The 23,669-nt window shown below is 39.5% G+C and overlaps 1 protein-coding gene across 4 annotated transcripts in view; it reads right to left on the reverse strand.

The window, feature by feature from the left end:
* The window catches only part of CCDC66 (coiled-coil domain containing 66), a 49,133-nt gene extending 40,301 nt beyond the window's left edge, over nucleotides 1–8,832 (reverse strand). For 3 of the 4 annotated variants that reach the window (XM_077776659.1, XM_077776657.1, XM_077776656.1), the window contains exons 1-3: nucleotides 8,767–8,832; nucleotides 7,150–7,214; nucleotides 6,498–6,523 (exon numbers count right to left, since the gene is read on the reverse strand). In XM_077776659.1, the coding sequence (XP_077632785.1) occupies nucleotides 6,498–6,523; nucleotides 7,150–7,214; nucleotides 8,767–8,777 (102 nt within the window). In that variant the 5' untranslated portion in view covers nucleotides 8,778–8,832. Of the gene's footprint in view, nucleotides 1–6,497; nucleotides 6,524–7,149; nucleotides 7,215–8,766 lie in introns of those variants that run through there. The other variant, XM_077776658.1, reaches the window with a different exon arrangement.
* Between the last annotated feature and the right edge of the window lie 14,837 nt (nucleotides 8,833–23,669).

Below are 23,669 nucleotides of genomic sequence, written 5' to 3' on the forward strand. Positions count from 1 at the left end.
CATTTCTATTACCCTCTAATTCAAGCCATTATAATGCTCTTGCCTACTGAAATTATTACTGAAATTACTGAAAAGCCTGCTTTTCCTGCTTCTGCCTTCGCTTCCCAATCTGTTAGCACAGCAGCCACTGAGTATCTTAAAAGGGGAAGTTACATCATGTCACTTTCTTCAAAAGCTTCTAAGGGCTTCCTAACTTAGGAAAAAAAACTGAACTTCCTACTTCGACCAAAAAAGACCTAAAGATCTATGCACCCTTCAAATTTATCTCCTTATCTGATCTCATTTTATCTTAGCCTCCAGACACATGGGCTTCTTACTCTTTGAAAAAGACTCTCCAGTTTCAGGCCTTAGCATTAGTCAATCCCTCTACCTGGGACATTCTTCCCTCATGGTTCACGTACTCACCTCCTTCAAATCTTTGCTCCACCATCACTGGCTCAATGAGGTCTTTCTTCTCTGATCACCCTATTTAAATTTGCAGGTTTCCTGTTCTCCCTCACAGCCTCACCTACCTAGCACTCCCTTTTCCAAAGACTGCTGTGCTCCTGAAGTGACTGTGCCTCTTCCCTTTCTCTTTTTCTCTATAGCACTTTTCATCTTGTGACCTTGTATATTTTGCTTACTCTATACCCATTCAATTCCTTTTTTTTTTAAACATTCATTTCTTTGAGAGACAGAGCATAAATGGGAGAGGGGCAGAGAGAGACAGACAGACAGAGCTAGAAGCAAGCTCCAGGTTCCACACTGTCAACACAGAGCCTGACAGTGCTCGATCCCACAAACTGTGAGATTATGACCTGAGCTGAAGTCGACACTTAACCAACTGAGCCACCTATGGACCTCTATTCAACTAGTTTCTAATGTAAACTCGCTAGGGTAGATTTTTAATACTTTTTCTACTGTATAGCTCCAATACAGAACAATGAGTGGAACAAAGTAAGTGCTGACTGAATTTTTTGTTGACTATCCTCAACTACACTGTAAAGACTGAATTCTCTCCTCCATATTTATTCCCTTTTCCAAAATATCCTATTTCTGTGGCACTGTTGTTCTAATCTCTCAAACCAGTAGGCATGGTGTCATCTTTAACTTTATCCTCATTCATGGTCTTCTTTGGTTTATGAGCAAGTGTTGGTCATTTCTTCCTTTTAAACCTTTTTCTTATCATTTACATGATGATAAGCCTAAATTCAGGTTTTAATTACCACTCTACTAGATTACAGCCTGCCTATCTCATATGTTTCCTCTATTTAATTCACTATACATTTCAGCAAACCCAATTAACCTTAATTAAATCAACAGTCATTCAGTCACTATTAATTGTTGCTTTTTATGTGCTCACCAATACAGAAGAGTACTGGAGGTGTAAAGATGAAGAAGATACTTGCTGTCAAAGAGTAGGGTAGACTCCCCACGACTTTTACCTGGCTTATCATATCCCAACTCTCCTGGTCTTTCAGTAAGTTATATAATATATAACCACATTTGGACCAATTAGCCATTCCTATTTCACCTGACTTTTCAAGATGTACCTGCAGTATCAGCCACAAGATCTGTTTGTCATCCTCTTCACCTCATCCAAATCCTATTTGTTCCTGGTTTTAGGCTTTTGATAATACCAATACCACAACATAAAATATCTTTTACCCTCTCACCCCTGTGGCTATTTTAATGTAACTAATTCTCTAAATGAGAGATGGCAAACTCAAATACGTACTGTGTGTAAATTAGGCTGGGTAGGAACTGAGATGAGATGAAAAGCATTTTTCCACCTAAAGGAGGCAATCACCATCAGAACCAGCCCACACTGCCAAACAGGAATCTGAGTCTACTTGCTAGATCATCCAATATTTCAAGAGAACCAAAAAAGCCAGATTTTACATTAAATTCTCCAACATTTAGATACTGGCAACTCATTCCAGTTTTTGAAAACCACTCTGTGGATTAAGCAAATTATCAGCAGAATGCATGTAGCTTACACAGCTGAGCCCTCCCACCTCAGTCTCCAACTACAGCTCCTACTACCTCACCCTTCTTTGACTCATAGGGGCCTTTCTCTTGGTCACTAACAGTTGAGCATCTTGCTTCTCTAATCAGTTGCTCATCCAAACTATTAAGGGCAATGCATGCCATTAGCATATTTTGAAAGTCATTTCTGTCTCCTTCTTTCCACTTCACTAACCACCACCCATGTTCAAGAACTTTTAAGACTCTCCCTGGACTATACTTAGCCCATAACTGTGGTCTCCCCGTTACAATCTGTCCTTCATAGGGCTGCCCGAAGCCCTATTCTACAACACAAATTATATTGTACCTACTCTACTTTTCAAAAATTCTTTAATGCTCCTTATATACAAATCAAGGAAGTATACATTTAAACTGTTTAAGGGGTACCTGGGTGACTCAGTCAGTTAAGCATCTGACTCCCGATTACAGCTAGGTCACGATCTCAGTTCATGAGTTCGAGCCCCACATCGGACTCTGTACTGATGGCACAAAGCCTGCTTGGGATTCTCTCCCTCCCTCTCTCCAACTTAAACTCTTTAGGACTAAACTCTCCTCTTAGCATTATGATCTACACTTCCCTGAGATACACACTATTCCTCAAATGCAAATTATACCTTCTATCTTGGAATTTTGCCCAGTACTTTCTGAGCTTAGAATGCACTCCCCTACCTCTTTACCTATAAATATCTGCCTTATCTTTTAAGTTCTAATTAAAATGTCACCTCCTTTATGAAGCATTCCCTGGTCTCTTCAAACCACAAAGCACTGCTCTCTACAGCGTTGTTTGCCTTTTATAACCCTACTGTAGTTTACATTATCCTACTACAGTACATATAATATTCTACTTGTATTATATAGTTATTTACCTGACCCCCCCCCCACCCACTTCCAAAAAACAAAGACCAGGCTTTGCTCATTTTTTTCCTCTCAGTCACAGAAGCAATAAAGTCAAGAATGGCCCTCTACTAGAACTTTACATCTTCAGTAAATCCTTGTTAAATAAAAACCTACTGAGTAATGATCTAATTTAAATAGAATTATCCTGTAAAATTTCACTTAAAAAGAAAAAACAGACCAAAAAATCTTCTAAAAATATTTAATAAAATGGAAGGGGGGGAAGCAATGACCTGGCATGAGGTCAATATATATTCAGCTCAATTCTGATTGCTTTTTGTAGCTAAACGCCAGGGGAGGGAAAAAACAAACAAACAAACAAAAACCCAGTGAATGCAAGCAGCGAAAAATCATGAACTACCAAATATTCAATTACGTTCAAGTTACTTAATAAGAAAAACAAATCTAGACCAAATTCCAAGTGTTTACTAGGCTAGATGAATTTTAATAGATCAAAATATATCAAGTCTTCATGTCAAAATTTTTTACATAGCCAAGTTGCTTTTAAACTAGTTTTAATTCTATCAATACTTTTCATAATATAAACAATGTCCAATGAATTTGTTTAATACTGGCTGACTTTACTATTTATATGGGGCCAGGATGCCAAAGCTAGAAAGAATCACAGAAAAGTTAACGTTTTAAAATATAAAATGTGCTACTTAACACTAATACTGTGATATCCTTTAGCATATCACTATTCTGCTTCTCACATGTAAAAATACCCATGAAAAAAATTTTCAATGTTTTATATTTCAATTAATTCTTGTGACAATTTTTTTTAATGTTTATTTTTGAGAGAGAGAGAGAGACAGAGTATGAGTAGGGTAGGAGCAGAGAGAGAGACACACAGAATCTGAAGCAGGCTCTAGGCTCTGAGCTCTCAGCACAGAGCCTGACGTGGGGCTCAAACTCACAAACCTCAAGATCATGACCTGAGCCGAAGTCGGACATTTAACCAAGCCACCTAGGCCCCCAAGTGACAATTTTAAGAGTGTAAAAGTGTATTTATTTTGAGAGAGAGTGGGGGAGGGGCAGAGAAAGAGGGAGAGAAAGAGATTCCTAAGTAGGCTCCACACTGTCAGTGCAGAGCCCAACACAGGGCTCAAACCCATGAATCATGAGCTCATGACCTGAGCCAAAATCAAGAGTCACACACTTAGCCAACTGAGATACCCAGGCACCCAAAGTATAAGAGTTTAGAATTTATAAATTACTCATGACACCGAATCATTAATATTTCTTTCATTTCTCTTCCTAAAAGCTTAAGAAATTAAACTGGTAACCGTCTTTACTTCATATTCCTTACCAAAGATTTTTAAAAATGCAGGGGCACCTGGGTGGTTCAGTCGATTGAGCATCCAACTTCGGTTCAGGTCATGAGCTCAGTTTGTGAGTTCAAGCCCTGCACTGGACTCTGTGCTGGCAGCTCAGAGCCTGGAGTCTGCTTCAGATTCTGTGTTTCCCTCTTCCTCTGCCCCTCCCAGCTCTCTCTCTCTCTCAAAAATACACATTAAAAACAAAAAAATTTTAAAATGCTGTAGGGATTTTGAAAAATTAAAATAGTACTCTGACCACACATGTGTTAAACTTAATGATGATGAGATAAGAGACTTCATACAACTGTGTTTAAAGAGCATACTATGACCATGACAGTTCAACCTATGAGGAAAGGGAAAACCAGAACTGTAGGTAGGTGTTGTAGTCACTCAGAAGCTTCTCCCAACAGAAGAAAAACACTATGAAGAGAGAATTCATGAATAACTAACGGAAAAGAGAATCCAACATAAAGCTGCAGAAATGAGATTTGGGAAATTAAAAACAGATTTAAGCAAAAAAAAAAAAAAAAAAAGAAAAGTNTTCTGTGAGGAGCAAGGAATGAGGAAGATCTCAGCAACCCCTTTATTTCAAGGGAAGAGAAGCTCCTTGAAATAAAATCAGTCTAGAAGGGCTTAGGATTCATCAGTTTTCCTCAGCTTTATTAAAGTAAAATTGACAATTAAAAATTGTATATATTTAGGGTGTACAACTTGATTTATATATACGCTGTGAAATAGTCACCAAAATAAATTAACATATTCATCACCTCATATAGTCACCATCATCAGTATTTTGAAGTTCCAAAAGCAAGAATAAAACCAAACAATTTGCTCTAAGACAGTAAATAATTTAAGATCAACACTGCTGAGACACAGTTACTCTGGAAAAAGGAATCCTAGAATAAAATATTTCTAGACTGCTAATAGAATCTTGTAATGATTCTATCAAAAGTCCAAGACTAGTAATTTTATTATAGGCATGAAAGGAGAGCCCAATTTGTTCCAGGCTGGTTAAAAAGACAATGAAATGTCTTCACAAAATGTAGTGACTGAAGCAAATCCATTAAGGACACTGATGGAAGAAGAAACAGGTGAAAGAAAATAGAGGGCAAAGAAGATGGAAGATGAAATCAACTATTACAAGTAAATTTTTATCTAAGAGCTATAAAGGGGGTGCTGTAGTTGTTAATGTGACTAAAATAAAATAATTAGTTGCAATATTTTAGTAGAGCAGGACCAGGAAAAATATATACAATTTGTATTCTGTGATTTAAAAAGCATGTAAGGTATACAGGTATATACCATATTTAGAGAAAAATAATTTTTACAGCTAACATGTGGAATTATTGGTTATCATCACCCATTTATGAAGTGATTATTATGCTGGGTACTCAAGGAACATCACCTTGATTAAACCTGTAAAAAAGAGCAAAGCCATTAAGAGCTCGAAGTTGAAAAGTGCCACATCATCCAAATTAAGCTCAGTTCACAGAAACACAAAGACTTTAAGATGCTGCAAAGATAAAGGAAAAAAGAGGGCTACAGTGAATTATGGAAGAGGAGAGTTGAAATTTCTGCTGATATTAATCTAAACATGGAAAAAGATATAGGGTACAAAAGTATGATATCAAAAATTGTTAAAGTGGTAATGTATTTTGTAGAAAAAGGCACTCGGGGTTTCTGATAAAATTTTAAAAGGAATATTATCATTAAGCTCAAGTATGATCTCTTAAAGGAGAAAGCAAAGTGCATGTTAACAGTTTGTGAATCAAATACACTGCTTTGATGAGGGAAAATGAAATCTGAGTATGAAAAGAAAAATATTTTCACTCTAATTTTAACAAATATATATTTTTAAAGGTCTCAGGAACTGCACTGTCCAGAGTAGTAACTACTAAATTTGCATTAAAAACTTAGTTTTTTTAGTTTAATTTTATTTAAATTAAAAACTCACCTCCTTAGTCATACTAGCCACATTTTAAGTCCTCAATAAGCACATATGACTAGTAGCTGACTATCATGTTAGAAAACAATGATCTTAGAACATTTCCATCATCACAAAAAGATTCACTGAGCAGCACTGATCTAGAGAAAAATGTTCTATACAGCATTTTAAACCAAAAAATTACGATCCCATTTCTGTGAAAGGAACAGCCTGAAAGCAAGAGAACGGTAACTCCTCATCATTATCCCAAACCCACTGTAATAATTCTTTTCAAACCACTATAAAGAAAACCACACTGTACATTCAAAAATAGGTCAAGTCATTTGGCTTACCTTCACAGAATTTTTTGATTTACATTCTACAAAAGAAAAAAATAATTACTGAGCTGTCAAAAAAAAACACACTAAGGCAGTCACAAAAGGAAATTTTAATTAGCATTGTTTTAAGAAGGTATTTAATAGAAATATTAACCCCAAAAACATTAACTTTAGGCCCTGTTTGAGTGTTCTAACTTTACAGAGTTCAAGAATTTCTGTTTCATTTCTATTATTTTCCGAGATAAAATTATAAACATATCAGAAAAAAAAAATTATAATAATGTGAATGAGAGGAGAACCAAAGTTTACTGAGTTTTAAAACTAATACTAAAAACGATTTTAGCAACTGTGGTCCTACTACAAATTTAATACATTCTTTACATACACATAATTACATAATTACATAAATTTCACCTAGATTATTCATTAGGCAACATATTAAACATGAAATATACTGGGACATTAAGTTTTATGAATAAATACTGACAGTGGTAAGGAGTGATGTAATCTGACTTTACTTGGCTAAAAATAAATCTGAAAAAGTGAAAACAGCTTTTGCAAAGTATCATTTAAATATTACTCTATTACAAGCATAAAGTATGAAAAGAATAATAAACTCATATAGGTTTTAGGTAGAACATTTTAGGTTTCTGGTAACATAGCATACCATATGGAGACAATATTAACTTGGTTTTTCCATCCAGTAATTCAGTTTCAAGCTTTAAACCATCTCTGCAAAATAAAAGAAAGTTGTTTGACATTTTTAAGAAACAGCAAAGTTTTAAACAGAAATGAAATGCTTATTTGAATGTTGACTATACTTTCTTTCCAACTTATACAAGAATTCTGTAAATATTAAAGCCATTTTTTAATTAAAAGCATTTTTCAATCCAAGATAAAACTAAATACTCAGGGAGAAAATTCCTGAAACTTTCCAATAATAAAAAAATTTGTTATCTTTAACATGAAACTTCATATTCTTACTGGTAAGGAATAAATTCAATTATCATACCATTATTTAACTCTTACAAATCTAGACTGGAAAAATTGCTGTTACCAAAACTCTCCACCTAAGTTAAAGGAGCAAAACATAGATCTATTTGTTTCATAATGATCTCATGACTAATACATTCTATGGCATGTGCTACGTTGTTAATTTGAAAGTGAAGCATCCCTCCTCATCAGGGAAATACAAATCAAAACCACACTGAGATACCACNATAAATCTGTAATAAACTTTGGCTGTTATAATTTTTTTTTGTTATAATTTATTTGCGCATGTCCTATGCAAAAGCACGAAGTTAACAGTAGACACTACCATGGTAACTTGTACAAGTCAAGGTCTTAATAAAAATTCCACTGAAAACAAAAATAGTCCACAATTCACTGTTTCCTAAGAACAGGTGTATGTCAATAAACATCAACTAAGACAAAAGTGATGTCCAAGAGACAAAATTAAATCCAGAGAACTAGCCAAGGAAAACAAAGGTTGAAAAAAAAGTTTCAATGGAAACACGAAACCGCAGTGTTGGTAAGTAGAGGAAATCAAAATACCTTATTAAAATACTGGGGGGAAATGGGTTTTAAAAGTTTCCCTGTTGCAGAGTTAGAATACTCCATGTGTGCACGTTCGTGCAACTCAACAAACAAAAGAATGAAACCGAAAAGAACGTCTGTTCAGTATTATTGCACGTAAGCTCCTTCAGGGGCAGCCGGTCTTATTTTTTCTCTCCACAAGTTCTAGAGTACAAAATTATTTGCTAAATGACGTGCAGTAGTCTGAGTTTGGTAACTTTTCATCTTCTTAGAACATTAACTTCCTATCACTTCCCCGCAACAGTCCTTCTTACTCAACAAACTTAATGAGGGTTCAAGACTCGGTTCTCCGCATTCCCGGCCGGCGTTAAACCCCCCAGGGCGCTCCGACTACCCGCAGAGACGCCAAAGACAGAGGCCTGGGCCAGGATTTCTCCCCGGCAAGCCGCTAAGCTTTATCTCTCCATCTGCCCTCACCGCTTATCGCCTTTCCTCCTTCACCACCATGAGGTCAATGAGAGGGCGGAAAGGAGGTCCTGACAGATCTACTGCGAGAAAGGATGTGCAAACGCGACCGCGGCATGGGCGGCAAACGCCTACAGGGCCTCTCGTCCCCTCTCCGCCTCAGGCAGCCGGGCAATGCCTTTTGAGGTGGCGCAAGCTGGGAAGATGTTCCACGAAGGATTCCAAGGACCAACCTCGCCTCACCCCCTCTCTGCTGCACACCACCCTTGTTGCCCCGGCTTACCCTAAGTTCATGGCCTGAGCTCTAGCTCTCTCCACCGACGCTCAAGTCACCTAGGTATGCCGGTTGCCTCAGCCACTCAACAAGCGCTACGCCGATTGGATCCGGTGATGCCGGCGAGCTGGGACAACAGACCAATCAGAATTAGTCGTGCTGGCGGGTGGCTCTCAGTGGGGGCAAGGCAGTCGCGGAGATCCGCGGGGTTATCTTGGCCCCGGGCACTCCGCCCTCGCCTTTGGGTACCGGGGTTCTTCGTTCGTCGTAGTTGTAGACACACCACCCCCGCGCCTTGCCCCGAGTTCACTCGAAGTCCACAGAGAAGTGCCTCGGTTCAGCTGGAGGTGGCAAAAAATATGGAAAAACAAAAAGTATAAGCTGTTTTAGGAAGTGAATATTTGCAATATTTTATATTTGTAAGAAAGACTTATTTGGGGAAAAAATAAATGTGGAGCAGGCTGCTGGGGAGAGACTCGTAGGTCCGGTACAGGGTTTGTCCCGTTTCTGGCTCGGACCTCCGCAGGAAGCCTAATGCATTGTAAATCTGAATTGCAGCAATCACAAGTACTCAATAAATGCAGCTCTTTTGTGCCAGACTGGGAACTAAGCGCTTTAAGTCTATTATATGAGCTTTACAACATTATCTCTGAGTTGCATAGAGGTTAATCAAACAATTTAACCCCGGAGCCCGTGTTTTGAACTAGTGTTTTATGAGTCTAACTGCTGTTTGTTCTTGAAAATCTAAATGTAAGTGTTCTTCCTCCAAGAACTTCCTCTGGAATCCACTAGTGGGTAAATCAGGAAACCCATTTTCTGGAGCCCCCAGTCCCTGCCCTTTTGATCAGGGTACTAATGCGTTTAAGATACTGTGTCAGAGTGAGCTTCCGAGGGGCAGGCAGTTGGTATCTCATATACCTCCATAGGTACAGCGTAGACAGTAAATAATTGTTAAATGAAAGAACAGCAAAAAATTTAAAATGCTAACACCTTTTTAAATTTGACTGAATGCTATTTCATGATGAGGATTGTAATGCAGTTTACTAAAAGTTCACAGGTTTTTCTTCTGCTCATACGATTTTTACATAGTTAAGAAATGAGGCACATTGAATTCTCATCAGTATCTTCACTGAAAACTCAGATCTTTTAATGTTCATTTGTGTATCTGGTCTGTGGAAGATATACTTTAAAAACATTTGTTATTATACTTGACTGAATAAATGAACAGGAACCAGAGTACATTTGTTCCGTGTTTTGCTTTGTTCTGTTTTAAGAAACATTTATCTAGGCATGGGGGTGGAAAGGCTAAGAGGATTTAAACCGACATGTTAACAGGAGTATTTCTGGGAGACAGAGTGCTATGACTTTTAAAATGTTACTTTGGGGCACCTGAATGGCTCAGTCAGTTGAGTGTCTGACTCTTGATTTTGGCTCAGGTCATGATCTCACAATATGCGAGATCAAGCACTTTGTCAGGCTCTGTGCTGACAGCTGGAGCCTGTCTGGGATTCTCTCTCTTTTCTCTTTGCCCCTCCCCCTACTTGTGCACTCGCATGCTCGGGCTCTCTCTCTCTCTCTCTCTCTCTCTCTCTCTCTCTCTGCCCCTCCCCCTCCTCCCCCCCAAAGTAAATAAACATTTCAAAAATAATGATTATAATAATAGTTAATAGGATCTGGCATAATGAGAGATTGCTAGAGAAATAAAGAGAATAAGAAATAATAAGAAATAAAGAGAACTCTAAAAAATACAGGAATAACAGATATAAAGAGCAATTTAGACAAAGCCCTCAAGGAAGAGCCCCATTGCCCCACAGGACTGAGATCCAGACCTTACTGGAGATCATGGCCCTGGTTTATGCCAGGGAAATATTGCCAGAAATCTATCCTCTAGGTTACTGGGGGAATCTGTTCACAGAATCTTACCAGAGGCCCGGGACTACAAAACTGCCTGAGGGGGTTGCTCAGAGAAGCTGCTGATGGCCGAGTGCTGCTGAAGATGCTGCCATGTGGCATGAGCCTGATGTTGGAGAAGCTGCCAGTGCTGAACCTGGAAACTGGGGGAAGCGTCTTCCACTGAGATATTGGATACCAAGAAGCCTAACAAGTGAATACACTGGAAGCAAGGACAGGATTCTTTTCTACTGCAGTGTCTCTCCAGCCCCCTCTAATAAGAAATCTTAGGGATGTCTGGGTGGCTCAGTTGGTTAAGCATCCAACTTCCGCTCAGGTCATGATTTCATGGTTCACGGGTTCCATGCCCATGTCGGGCTCTGTGCTGACAGCTCAGAGCCTGCAGCCTGCTTTGGATTCTGTGTCTACCTCTCTCTCTGACCCTCCCCTGCTCATGCTCTGTCTCTCTCTGTCTCTCAAAAATAAATAAATGTTCAGGGCGCCTGGATGGCTCAGTCGGTTAAGCGTCTGATTTTGGCTCAGGTCATGATCTCATGGTTTGTGCGTTCGAGCCCCACATTGGGCTCTGTGCTGGCAGCTAGCTCAGAGCCTGGAGCCTGCTTCAGATTCTGTGTCTCCCTCTCTCTCTGACCCTCCCCTGCTTATGCTGTCTCTCTCTCTCAGAAATAAATAAAACATTAAAAATAAATAATAAATGTTTAAAAAAAATTTAAATAAAATTTTAAAAAAAAAGAAAGAAAGCTTAACATCTTATCAGCTACAAAGGAAAACATATTTAAAGGGCCCAGATCCATTTTACATAAAAAAGATGAATTTGAAGCTGAGTCAATAAGTTGATAACTGAATTATTTTTTTGATACCAACCAAGGCTTTCACTAATACCATGAATTTAATACCAATAGAACAGTCTTTCAGCAAAGAACTATATCACAATACTGAGGTTCATTCCATGATCTAATGGACATTGAATACCAATTGATACAGGTATGGATAAGCCATCTTCTGCTTGAGAAGATTACATATTTCAGGTGGTTTTACATATTCCTGTCCATCTTAGAGTTCATCAGTTTAATAGCACTCTCCTTGAAATATACTATTTGTGTGACCAATTTATATTCTTAATAAAAACTGATTTTTTAAAAAAACATTTATTCATTTTGAGAGAGCCAGTGAGCATGAATGGGGGAGGGGCAGAAGGGGAGGGAAAGAGAATCACAAACAGGCTCTGCACTCTCAACTCAGAGTCTGATGTGGGCTCCATCCCATGAACTGCGAGATCATGACCTGAGCTGATATCAAGAGTCAGACACTTAGGGCACCTGAGTGGCTGCGTCAGTTAAGCACCCAACTTTGGCTCAGGTCATGGTCTCACAGTTTGTGAGTTTGAGCCCCACATTGGGTTCTGTGCTGACAGCTCAGAGCCTGGATCCTGCTTAGGAACCTATGTCTCCCTCTCTCTTTGCCCCTCCCGGCTTGTGCTGTCTCTCTTTCTCTCAAAAATAAATAAACATTAAAAATAAAAAGAGACACTTAACCATCTGAGCCACCCAGTTGCCCCTAAAAACTTATTTTTTAAAAAGAATTATATATAGTGCAATCCCTATCAAAGTAACACCAGCATTCTTCACAGAACTAGAACAAACAATCCTAAAATTTGTATGGAACAAGAAAAAAAACCCAAATAGCCAAAGCAATTCTGAAAAAGAAAACCAAAGCTGGAAACATCACAATTCCAGACTTCAAGCTAAGTTACAAAGCTGTCATCATCAAGACAGTATGGGACTGGCACAAACACAGACACTCAGATCAATGGAACAAAATAGAGAACCCAGAAATGGACCCAGAAACATACGGCTAACTCATCTTTGACAAAGCAGGAGAGAATTTCCAATGGAATAAAGACAGTCTCTTTAGCAAATGGTGTTGGTAAAACTGAACAGCAACATGCAGAATAATGACCCTGGACCACTTCTTCTCACCATACACAAAAATAAACTCAAAATGGATGAAAGACCTAAACATAAGACAGGAAACCATCAAAATCTTAGAGGAGACAACAAGCAACAACCTCTTTTACCTCAGCCGCAGCAACTTCTTACTTGACATGTCTTTGGAGGCAAGGGAAACAAAAGCAAAAATGAACCATTGAGACTTCATCAAGATAAAAAGCTTCTGCATAGCAAAGGAAACAATCAGCAAAGCTAAAAGGCAAGGGAAGAAATGGGAGAAGATATTTGCAAATGACATATCAGATAAAGAGTTAGTATCCAAAATCTATAAAGAACTTATCAAACTCAACACCAAAAAACAAATAATCCAGTGAAGAAATGGGCAAAAGACATGAATAGACACTTCTCCAAAGAAGACATATAGATGGCTAACAGACACATGAAAAGATGCTCAACATCACTCATCATCAAGGAAATATAAATCAAAACCACAAGGAGATATCCCCTTACACCTATCAGAATGGCTAACACTAATAACTCAGGCAACAACAGATGTTGGTGAGGACGTGGAGAAAGAAGAACGCTTTTGCACTGCTACTGGGAATGCAAACTGGTGCAGCCACTCTGGAAAACAGTATGGAGTTTTCCTCTAAAACTTAAAAATAGAATACCCCATGACCCAGCAGTTGCACTACTAGGTATTTATCCAAAGGATATAGGAGTGCTGATTTGAAGGGGCACATGCACCCCAATGTTTATAGCAACACTATCAACAATGGCCAAAGTATGGAAGGAGCCCAAATGTCCATCGAATGATGAATGGATAAAGAAGATGTGGTATATATATACAATGGAATATTACTCAGTGATCAAAAAGAATGAAATTTTGTCATTTGCAACAACACGGATGGAACTAGAGGGTACTATGCTAAGCAAAAGACAAATATCATATGATTTCACTCATATGTGGAATTTAAGATTCAAAACAGATGAACATAAGGCAAGGGAAGCAAAAATAATATAAAAAGAGACAGGGAGACAAACCATAAGAGATTCTTAAATACAGAGAAAACACAGAGGTTTGCTGGTGAGATGTTGGGTAGGAGAACGGACTAAATGGGCAAGTGGCATTAAGGAGGACACTTGATGGGATGAGCACTGGGTGCTATATGTAAGTGATCAATCACTAAATTCTATTACTGAAATCATTATTACACTGTATGTTAACTAACTTGGATTTAAATTTTTAAAAATTTTACATATAATAAAATGCACAGATCTTAGGGTATAATTCAGAGATTTTTTTGGTAAATATATGTATCCATTTAACCATCACTTCAATCAAGATATAGAATATTTCTGTGACCTCCCCTAAAAAGTTCTCTTGTACCCCTTCTATTAATCCCTACCCCTTGTTGTAGGCAATCACTGTTCTGATTTCTATCACCATAGATTTAGTTTAGTCTTTTCTAGAATGTCACATAAATGGAATCACAAAAGGTGTAGCTTTTGAGTCTGACCTCTCTTTCACTTTAATATAATACTTGTGAATTCATCATGTTATGTGAGTATATGGGTTTGTTCTTTTTTTGTTGCCAAGTTCATACATTTTATGAATGTATGGCAATCTGAAAATATTTGGATCACTTCTAGTTTGGAAGTATTATGAAAAAAACTGATCTATATACTCTTGTATGTGTCTGTTTATAAACATGTATTTTCATTTCTCAAGGGCAAATACTTGGGAGGAGACTCCTTGCTGTGTCCGAGGGCAGATGTTTTCAGATTTTTGTTAGAAACTACCAGGAAGTTTTCTGAAGAGGTTGTGCCATTTCATACCTCTGATGTATGAGGATGAGGGTTCTAGTAGCTGTCACACCTTCACCAACATTTGGTATTATCAGCTTCATTTATTTATTTTCCTATTTTTTAGTATTTATTTATTTTTGAGAGAGAGAGAGAAAGAGAGAGAGATCGCACATGCACAAGCAAGCAGGGGAGGGGCAGAGAGAGAGGGAGACACAGAATCCAAAGCAGGCTCCAGGATCTGAGTTTTCAGCACAGAGCCTGACATGGGGCTTGAACCTACAAACTGCAAGATCATGACCTGAACCGAAGTCGGACACTTAAATGACTGAGCCATCCAGGCACCCCTGGTTTTGTCAGCTTTTAATTTTAGCCTCTCTAGTGGATATGAAATGGTATCTCATTTTGGTTTCAACCTGCATTTCTGTACTGTCTAATGATTTTGAATACATTCACTCAGTTTTTATGGAGTTTGGAACTGGAGGCCCCACTACTGAGAGCTTTCTTCCCTTAGGTCCTCATAGGAGGCCCTGTTAAATTCACTGCTGGCACTTCTACCCTGCCAGCCCATCTGACATACTTAAACATTTCTTTTTTTTTTTTTATGCTTATTTATTATTTAGAGACAGAGAGAGACAGAGCATGAGCAGGGGAGGGGTAGAGAAAGGGGGAGACACAGAATCCAAAGCAGGCTCCAGGCTCCAAGCTGCCAGCACAGAGCCATAAGCAGGGCTCAAATTCACCAGCCACAAGATCATGACCTGAGCCAAAGTTGGACGCTTAACCAACTGAGCCATCCAGGCACCCCATACTTAAACATTTCTGATGGATAGGGTGTGGCAGTGCAGCATCCCGTCTTAATTTATATCACAATGTGATTATATCACATATATCAAGTGTCTGCAATAAGTTCAGGGACATTGGGATGGATGATAAAAACCAGTGGCCCTAGAACCATGTAGCTGTGAGGCCTGTCCCTATCAGGATGACCTAAAACCCCGTTTTACCATCAATGCCTAAGGACCCATGGTTTTCTTCCCAGAAGGACATCAGCAGAACCATTTTTATATAATATGAAATAATTAAAATCCTACCTTAGAAAGTTGTATTCTAGACTGATTTCTGCAGTTTTGCTTCAAACTGTTCCAAAGCTTTTCAGAAATACACAACTGGGAAGACCTTCCAGCATCCTCCATTTGTGGAATTCACTTTCCTCCCTACACATCATCGCTGTTAGGCAGTGTTTGTGATTCATTCCTGAGTGCTATTCTACAGAGCCGGTTAATTAGCTGTCTTTTCTGTCTCCAGGAATGGATGATACAAACCAAAGGACCAATACATTAGACAAAAGCAAAATTAAATTAAGTAAATTGCTCAGGTGTGAAAGCATGAAGGTCTTAATTGCACAGTTCTGAGAAGCAGCTTAAGAAATACCGAAAGAACAGAGGAAGAAGAGAAAGAAAACCACTATAGGAATAAGTCAATTAACCCTCTCTGACCTCAGGTTCTTCATATAAAAGATTAGATGAGGGGCGCCTGGGTGGCTTAGTCGGTTAAGCGTCCGACTTTCGCTTGGGTCATGATCTCGCGGTTCGTGGGTTCGAGCCCCGCGTCGGGCTCTGTGCTGACTGCCAGCTCAGGGCCTGGAGCCTGTTTCAGTCTGTGACTCCCTCTCTCTCTGACCCTCCCCTGCTCACACTGTCTCTCTCTCTCTCTCTCTCCTAGAAATAAATAAAAAAAACATAAAAAAAAAAGATTAGATGAGCTGTCTAAAGTTCTTTTCAGTTCCTAAGTGGATGATTCTAAATGGTCATCATCTCTCTTCATGCCCACCAGTCCACCCTATTCCCCCAGGGAGCCTCTCCTCAGGACTCTAACAATCTCCTAACCAGTCTCTATTTTGTGACTAGAATGATTTATAAACTGGGAGTCTGCTTACGTCACTCTGCTGCTTAAAATCTGGCAATAGGTTGAAAACTGTTGCCCTTGCTATAAAGCCCAAAAGACTTTGGGTGTCTACCAGCCCCACCTTGATCTTTCTAATTTTGCCTCTCACCACTGTCCCTTGAGCCCTGAGCCTCCCTACACTGATGTTCCACTTCCTTGAATGTAGCCACTTTTCCTGCCTCCCATTTTACATAATCCTTTGCATCACAGATTTTATTCGGTGACTATTGTTTTAGCACAAGGATAAAGCAGTAACCCAAAACGACAAAACCCCTGCCCTCCTAGAGCTATTTCTTCTTGCTGGAGTGCTTTTCCTCATGGCACTTCAATGAGTAACTTCATTGAGTAAGTTGTCCTGTAGGTCTTCACCAAGATGTCACATCCTCCCAAGAGGCTCCTTTTAACTGTCTTCTCTCCTCTTCCCACCTCTCCACGGTGCACTCTCCACGTCCCCCCAAGTAGCATTTGTTATTGTGTGTGATCATCCCTGCATTCCATGGGAGTGTGTTCTGTGTGAGAGCATGGGCGTGCTCCTTCTTCATCATGTCCCCCAAAGCTTGACACATGGTAAGTTCTAAATAAATATTGGTTGGAAACAAGATAAACTAAAATGGCCATAAACCAATGACTGTCTGCTAGAAAAGGCATCCTGTAAAGTAGAAAAGTGCTACCTATGAATCTGTAATCGGGTAACAGAGGCTCATAATTTATATGTTTTCTTAGACATACCAAAGAAAAGGGTACACTGGGGTAGGTATAAGATGTGGCAGCAACCAAAGAGAGGTTAGCTGGGCAGCTCTGAGTTGTAAATTTGGGGAAAAATTTCTTTTGTAACAAGTGTATAAGAATAGAGATCTCAGGGCACCTGAATGGCTTGGTCTGTTGAGCATCCCTCTTGATTTTGGCTCAGGTCATGAGCCCAGGGTGGTGGGATCAGGCCTCACAATGGGGCATGTGCTGAGTGTGGAGCCTGCTTCCTTGAGATTCTCCCTTTGCTCCTCTCCCCTGCTCACTCTCTCTTTCCCTCCAAAAAAAAAAAAAAAAAAAAAAAAAAAGAATAGAGATTTCTCCACTAACTCCCCAAGATGAAGTTGCTAGCACAGAAACTTCATCACTAGTCAATCTTAACAAAGCACACAGAAGTAAAAGGTAAAACCTTTGTGGAAATGAACTATGCCATCAAGTAATTGTATTTATGACAGGTCATATATATGAAAGTACACTGTAGTAGCCAGAATGATACTCTCCTCACTCCTCACTCCAAAAAAGGTCCCTGTCATTCATAGCATGCCCCCAGAAACTGAAACTGAATAAGCAACCTAACATGACACAGGTGAATTAAGGTTGCAGATAGAATTAAGTTCGATACTCAGCTCACCTTAAAATAGGGAGATTATCCTAGATAATCTGAGTGGATCTAAAGTAATCACAAGGGTCCTTAAACATGGAAAAGGAGGCAGAAGAGGGTCAGAGAAAGAGATATGACCATGGAAACAGGGTCAAAGAGATGCTACATTGTTGGCTTTGAGGATAGAGGAAGGAAACCATGAGCCAAGGAATGTAGGTATCCTCTAGAAGCTGGAAAAGGCAAGGAAATGGATTCAGCCTTAGAGCCTCCAGAAGGAATGCAGGCTTGCCAACACCTTGATTTTAACCTAATGAGACCTATATCAGACTTCTGACCTTACAATTCACACAGAACTGTAATATAATAAGTGTGTTGTTTTAAGCCACTGTGTGGTAATTTGTTAAAGTGGTAATAAAAGTAGCATATGCTTATTCTGTAAAATAAGTATATCTTATACTTACTTATAGAAAGTATATTTTTCTAGTATAACAACCAAAAGAGTTGAGCCCCTAGATCTGACTGAGATCTGATCACTGCTATGATAAACAAACTGTGTCTGTGAATGCTTGGAGTTCCTATCTTTCCTTATTTGCTCCCTCCTACACATAAGTTTCACTACACACATGCAAACATAAAAACATAAACCCCCACCTGATTCAGTAAGATGTGGCCTGTCACAATATGCCTAAGATCCCTCTTTAGCAATAGTATCTAAAGGGATGGTTTTTGGGGCACCTGGGGGCACAGTCAGCAGAGCATGTGACTCTTGATCTCAGGGAGTGAGTTTGAGCCCCACCTTGAGTGTGGAGATTACCTCAAATAAACTCTTATAAGAAAAAGCGGGAGAGAGATGGCTTTCTTCTCCCTGTAACCTAGACGCGGCACGCTCCTCCCTGTTGGTGGCTTCTCTTTTCCTTCTGGTTGGCCTGATATTCAACTAAACCAGTCTAGTCTTGCATAAAATTATTGAAAGAGGTGGGGAAAGGGTTGTAGATGGTGTGATGTCTCAGGCTCCATGTCTTCCCTGCTGGGATTGCCTCTATTCAATTGTGTTAGAAGAAAAGGACACGTATAAGATAAAACCAAAAGAAAGAGGATTTGGTGATAGCCAGAAATAGAGGAGTCAGGTGCTGGGAGAATTGGGATGGGGGTATTTTTATCATTCACAGAATGGTGTACGGTGGCATATCAGTACTGACTCCTCCAGTTGTATTTTCTACAACTCTCCTCCTAAGCCCTTCTTCTAACTACTCACCCCCTACTCACATTTACACTTTTATCTCTATACAGATGGCTCTGAAATTGCCAGGCTCTACTTCTCTCCTTAGCTACAAAGTCCCCAGTTGCTGGCTGCCGCAGCATCCAGGCTATTCAGAATCAACTCAGATGCAGCAAAGGGCATGCCAATTCTGCCATCCTTTCCCCAATCTGACTCTCGTTGTCCAAGTTTTCCTTCATTCTGTGAATGACACAGTGGCTTTCACTGCCCCTGGTAGTCAGTAATGCCAGTGGTAGGACATGTCCCCTGTATTCCCCCTTCCTCCTTGTGCTTCAGCTGTGACAGTCTATTTGTTCTTCTCCACGTATACTTTGTCTTCTCTCTCATTTCTATGTCTTTTCTTTAGCTCTCCCCTACCTAGAAAGCACGTCTTCCCACGTGAACCTGTAATGGGACAAATAGCATCTTAGACATACCGAAGAAGGGGAGGCACCATGATTGGTGTAAGAGTTAGTGAAAACCAGGGCTCGGTTAGCTGGGCGGCTGTGTCTTAAATTGGGGGGAAATACTCTTGGGAATAGGTGTATCAGAACAGAACTCTCTCTGTTAGCTTCCCAGGATAAAACGTTGCTACATAGAGACTTCTTCACTGGAAAACCTAGATAAAGCACACAAAAGTAAAAAGGTGAACATATTTACCTACAAAATGTACGTATTTGCTTATTAAAAACTTTCCAGGGGGGCCTGGGTGGCTTAATCGGTTAAGCGTCCGACTTTGGCTCAGGCCATGATCTCACGGTTCGTGGGTTTGAGACCCGCGTCAGGCTCTGTGCTGACAGCTAGCTCAGAGCCTGCAGCCTGTCTTCAGATTCTGTGACTCCCTCTCTCTGACCCTCCCCTGCTCATGCTGTCTCTATCTCTCTCTTAAAAATAAATAAAACATTTTTAAAATTAAAAAATAAACGTCCCAGTGATAAACATGACATTGGAGAATGATTTCTTTGCCATGGGTGTATGAATGGTGGAAAATGGAAGACAAACAGGCATTGGTAACATTTATTTTTTAAATATAGGTGGTGGGGACATAAGTTTTGTTATACTATTCTCTTATTTTTTTCATGTCCTATTCAACACACACACAATTCCTCCCCACACTTCCAATACAATTTGAAATATATAATTACAAGCACTTATTTCCCTTTGTACTTATTTTCCATAATATAGGCTTTCCATATGTATATTTTGCATTCCTCAAGTCTAGTTTATGTGGGTGATTTTTCACCTAACCTTGACACAGCAGATGGCAGTGTGGGTCCAGTTTCCTATGCGGTACTAACACATTTGCATTCACAGACGAAACTTAACTTTAGCTGAAAACTCGTGGTTTTAAATGGTTAACATAAATATAAAATTGTAGAAAGCCATGACTCCCTGAGGATTTAGAGACGATTTTCTAATTATATTAAACTCATTAAAAAATACTTCATTAATAAAGCGAAAGCTAATTCTTATGCAGAAATAGGAATCATTGCCTCTAAAGAGACATTGAGCAACTCTCATTCTCACAAGATTTGAGTGATTATCTGAACTTGCCGGTACTTTAAGTTTGACTTTGGCAAATGAACCCCCTTGCATAAAATTGCTTAAGAATCTTCATGTAACATTACCATTGTAGAAGATTACATTTTTTACAAGACTCAAAAAAAAAAAAAAGAAACACAAAGAGTTAAATTAAATCAAGTTTTATTTAAGAACTGCAGATAAAAAACTTTGACAGTACATTTTCTTTGCCTCTCCCTGTCCCCCTCATCTACGAACCTCACCCCCCCTTGGTTTCCCAGATTCTATTGAATCTGCAGCTTTCCACCCATTAGTAAAAACTACATGGGCAGCACAGGAAGATGCAGGAAAGAATAGGCTCTGGTTAAACAGAACTGGATTCAAATCTCTACTTGGCTGCTAATCACTAGCTCAATGAGGGGGAGGTTAATTGGCCCCTCTGAGTCTCAGTTTCTTTCTCTGTAAAATGGAGATAAGAATAGATTTTAGCCTTTGGGGCACCTGGGTGGCTCAGTTGGTTAAGCATCCGACTTCAGCTCATGTCATGATCTCACGGTTCATGGATTCGAACCCCACATCGGGCTCTGTGCTGACAGCCAGCTCAGAGCCTGGAAACTTTCCCATTCTGTGTCTCCCTCTCTCTCTGGCCCTCCCTTGTTCATGCTATCTCTCTCTCTCTCAGAAATAAATAAAACATTGAAAAAAAAAGAAAGAATAGATTTCAGCCTTTAGGCTTATGTGATAATATGCTCACAGTATTATCACAGATGACAGCTCTTGAGGATTGCCCATCCTCACTCTCACTGTTATCCTCTTGGATATACTCTCTCTCTCTTCCCTTTGACAGAATGTGTAAAAACTCCCAACTTCTGAAGTATTTCCTCCCCAACCTTTCGAGTGGTGTCTCCAATATGCTGCCTTCATTAGGCCCTGATATTTTTCTTCCCTCCTTGTTCTCTCTCCCATTCTGAAACCCCACTTGTCTCTCATTTTGCTCACCAGTGTTCATCTCATTTACTCCTAATTTCTGAAGAAATTAGCAACAGACCTTGTTTACTCTTTCCCTGCTGGGGACACAGCCTTCTTCTCTTCAGGGTCCACCCACCTTTTCCCAAGAAAGGCTCAGGACTACTGAGAATTACTTGCCTCAGCTAGAAGATGTACCAACAGGCTTCCCTCTCAATATTAGAAATATTTGGAAATGTGCCACTTTAGACAGGTACTTGAAAGTATTAAGTCACTGTAGAATTTTCATTCTGTTGAAGAGATTTTTGTAATAGTTTAATTTTGCATTTTATTTTGTGTATATATATATATTTTAAAGGAGGACATTTTAAAAAATTTTGTGTGTTTTATTTATTTTTGAGGGAGGGAGAGTGAGAACGCAAGTGAAGGAGGGACAGAGAGAGAGGGAGACGGAATCCTAAGCAGACTCCAGGCTCTGAGCTGTCAGCGCAGAGCTCTACGCAGGGCTTCAACTCACAAACTGTGAGATTGTGATCTGAGCTAAAGTCAGATACTTAACTGACTGAATCACTCAAGTGCCCCTATTTTGTATATAATTTTGAAAGCTTCATTAATTTTTCCAGAACACAAAATATATCACAGAAAGGATTACTTACCTCTGGGGTACCTGGGTAGCTCAGTTGGTTGCCTGGCATAAGGTGAAAAGCTCAGGAAATGTTATTAGTTGGATGAATTTTTTAAAGTTTATTTATTTATTTTGAGGAGGGGAGGGGGCAAAGAAAAAGTGAGAGAGAGAGAGAGAGAGAGAATCCCAGTCACGCTCCATACTGTCAGCACAGACCTGATATGGGACTCAATTCCACAAACCATGAGATTATAACCTGAGCCAAAGTTGGATACTTAACTGAATGAGTCACCTAGGTGCCCCATTGGCTGGATGAATTTAACACTTGCCATATGATGAAGGAAGTACAGTTCTTTATCCTCATGGGAGGTGCTAGATATCACTGGGAACAGATACATAAGCAAATATATACAATGCAGTGTGATAAATGCAGTAAAAGGGACACATACAAGATATGGTTCATAGTGGTATAAAAAGACAAGGGAGTGATTCTATCTGGTGTGGGTGGGAAGGTCTAGAGAGAAAGTTTACACAATAGTCTAGGTTAAAGAAGAGTTGGCCAGATGCAAGAGGAGAAAGAATATTCCAGATAGAAGAAACATGTGTTCAAAGAGAGAGAAGTGGGTGCTGGTGAGTGTTGGTTGGGGGGATGGAGAGGAAGATGATAAATGTCTTGGATGGCTGGAGCCAACAGCATACACGGGGGATGGTGAGGAAGAAGGTGGAAGGATGGGAAGAGGCCTCATCATGAAGGCATGAAATATGCCGCACTAAGCAGCTCAAATTTTATTCTAAAAATGAGAGTACCAAAAAAGGCCTTTAAGCAGGCAATAATAAGAGATTGATATTTTAGGAAAAAATAAGACTCTGGTGAATTAAGAACAGATTACAAAAGTTTGAGATGAGGTGATCTGTTAAGATTTCATTGCAGGATTTTCCTCTACTGATCAGTACAGAGTAACAGGCCTGGATTTACCCTCTTTACTGAAATAACAGACATGTATATATACATATACATATACATACATATATATGCAACAAAGGACAGAGACCCCTATGAAACAGGAAACAATTGAGATGAGCCCTATGAATGATTGCCCCAACTTACTGCCTTGAGAGAGTTTCTAGGCTGCAGTACAGAGAGAAGAAAACAGATGGGGTCCAGCAGTCTCCCTGATCAAAGAGACAGACTTAAGAGTCTGGGGAGATCACAAAGGTATACAGCCAACTAAACTTTGACAAAGCAGGAAAGAATATCCAATGGAAAAAAGACAGCCTCGTTAACAGATGGTGCTGGGAGAACTGGACAGCAACATGAAGAAGAATGAAACTAGATCATTTTCTCACACCATACACAAAAATAGACTCAAAATGGATAAGGGACCTGAACGTGAGACGGGAAACCATCAAAACCCTAGAAGAGAAAGCAGGAAACAACTTCCTTGACCTCCACCGCAGCAACTTCTTACTTGACACATCCCCAAAAGCAAGGGAATCAAGAACAAAAATAAACTATTGGGACCTCATCAAGATTAAAAGCTTCTGCACGGCAAAGGAAACAATCCTCAAAACTAAAAGGCA

Source organism: Crocuta crocuta, unplaced genomic scaffold (genome assembly GCF_008692635.1).
Source record: "Crocuta crocuta isolate KB4526 unplaced genomic scaffold, BGI_CrCroc_1.0 scaffold87, whole genome shotgun sequence".
Taxonomy (NCBI): Eukaryota; Metazoa; Chordata; class Mammalia; order Carnivora; family Hyaenidae; genus Crocuta; species Crocuta crocuta.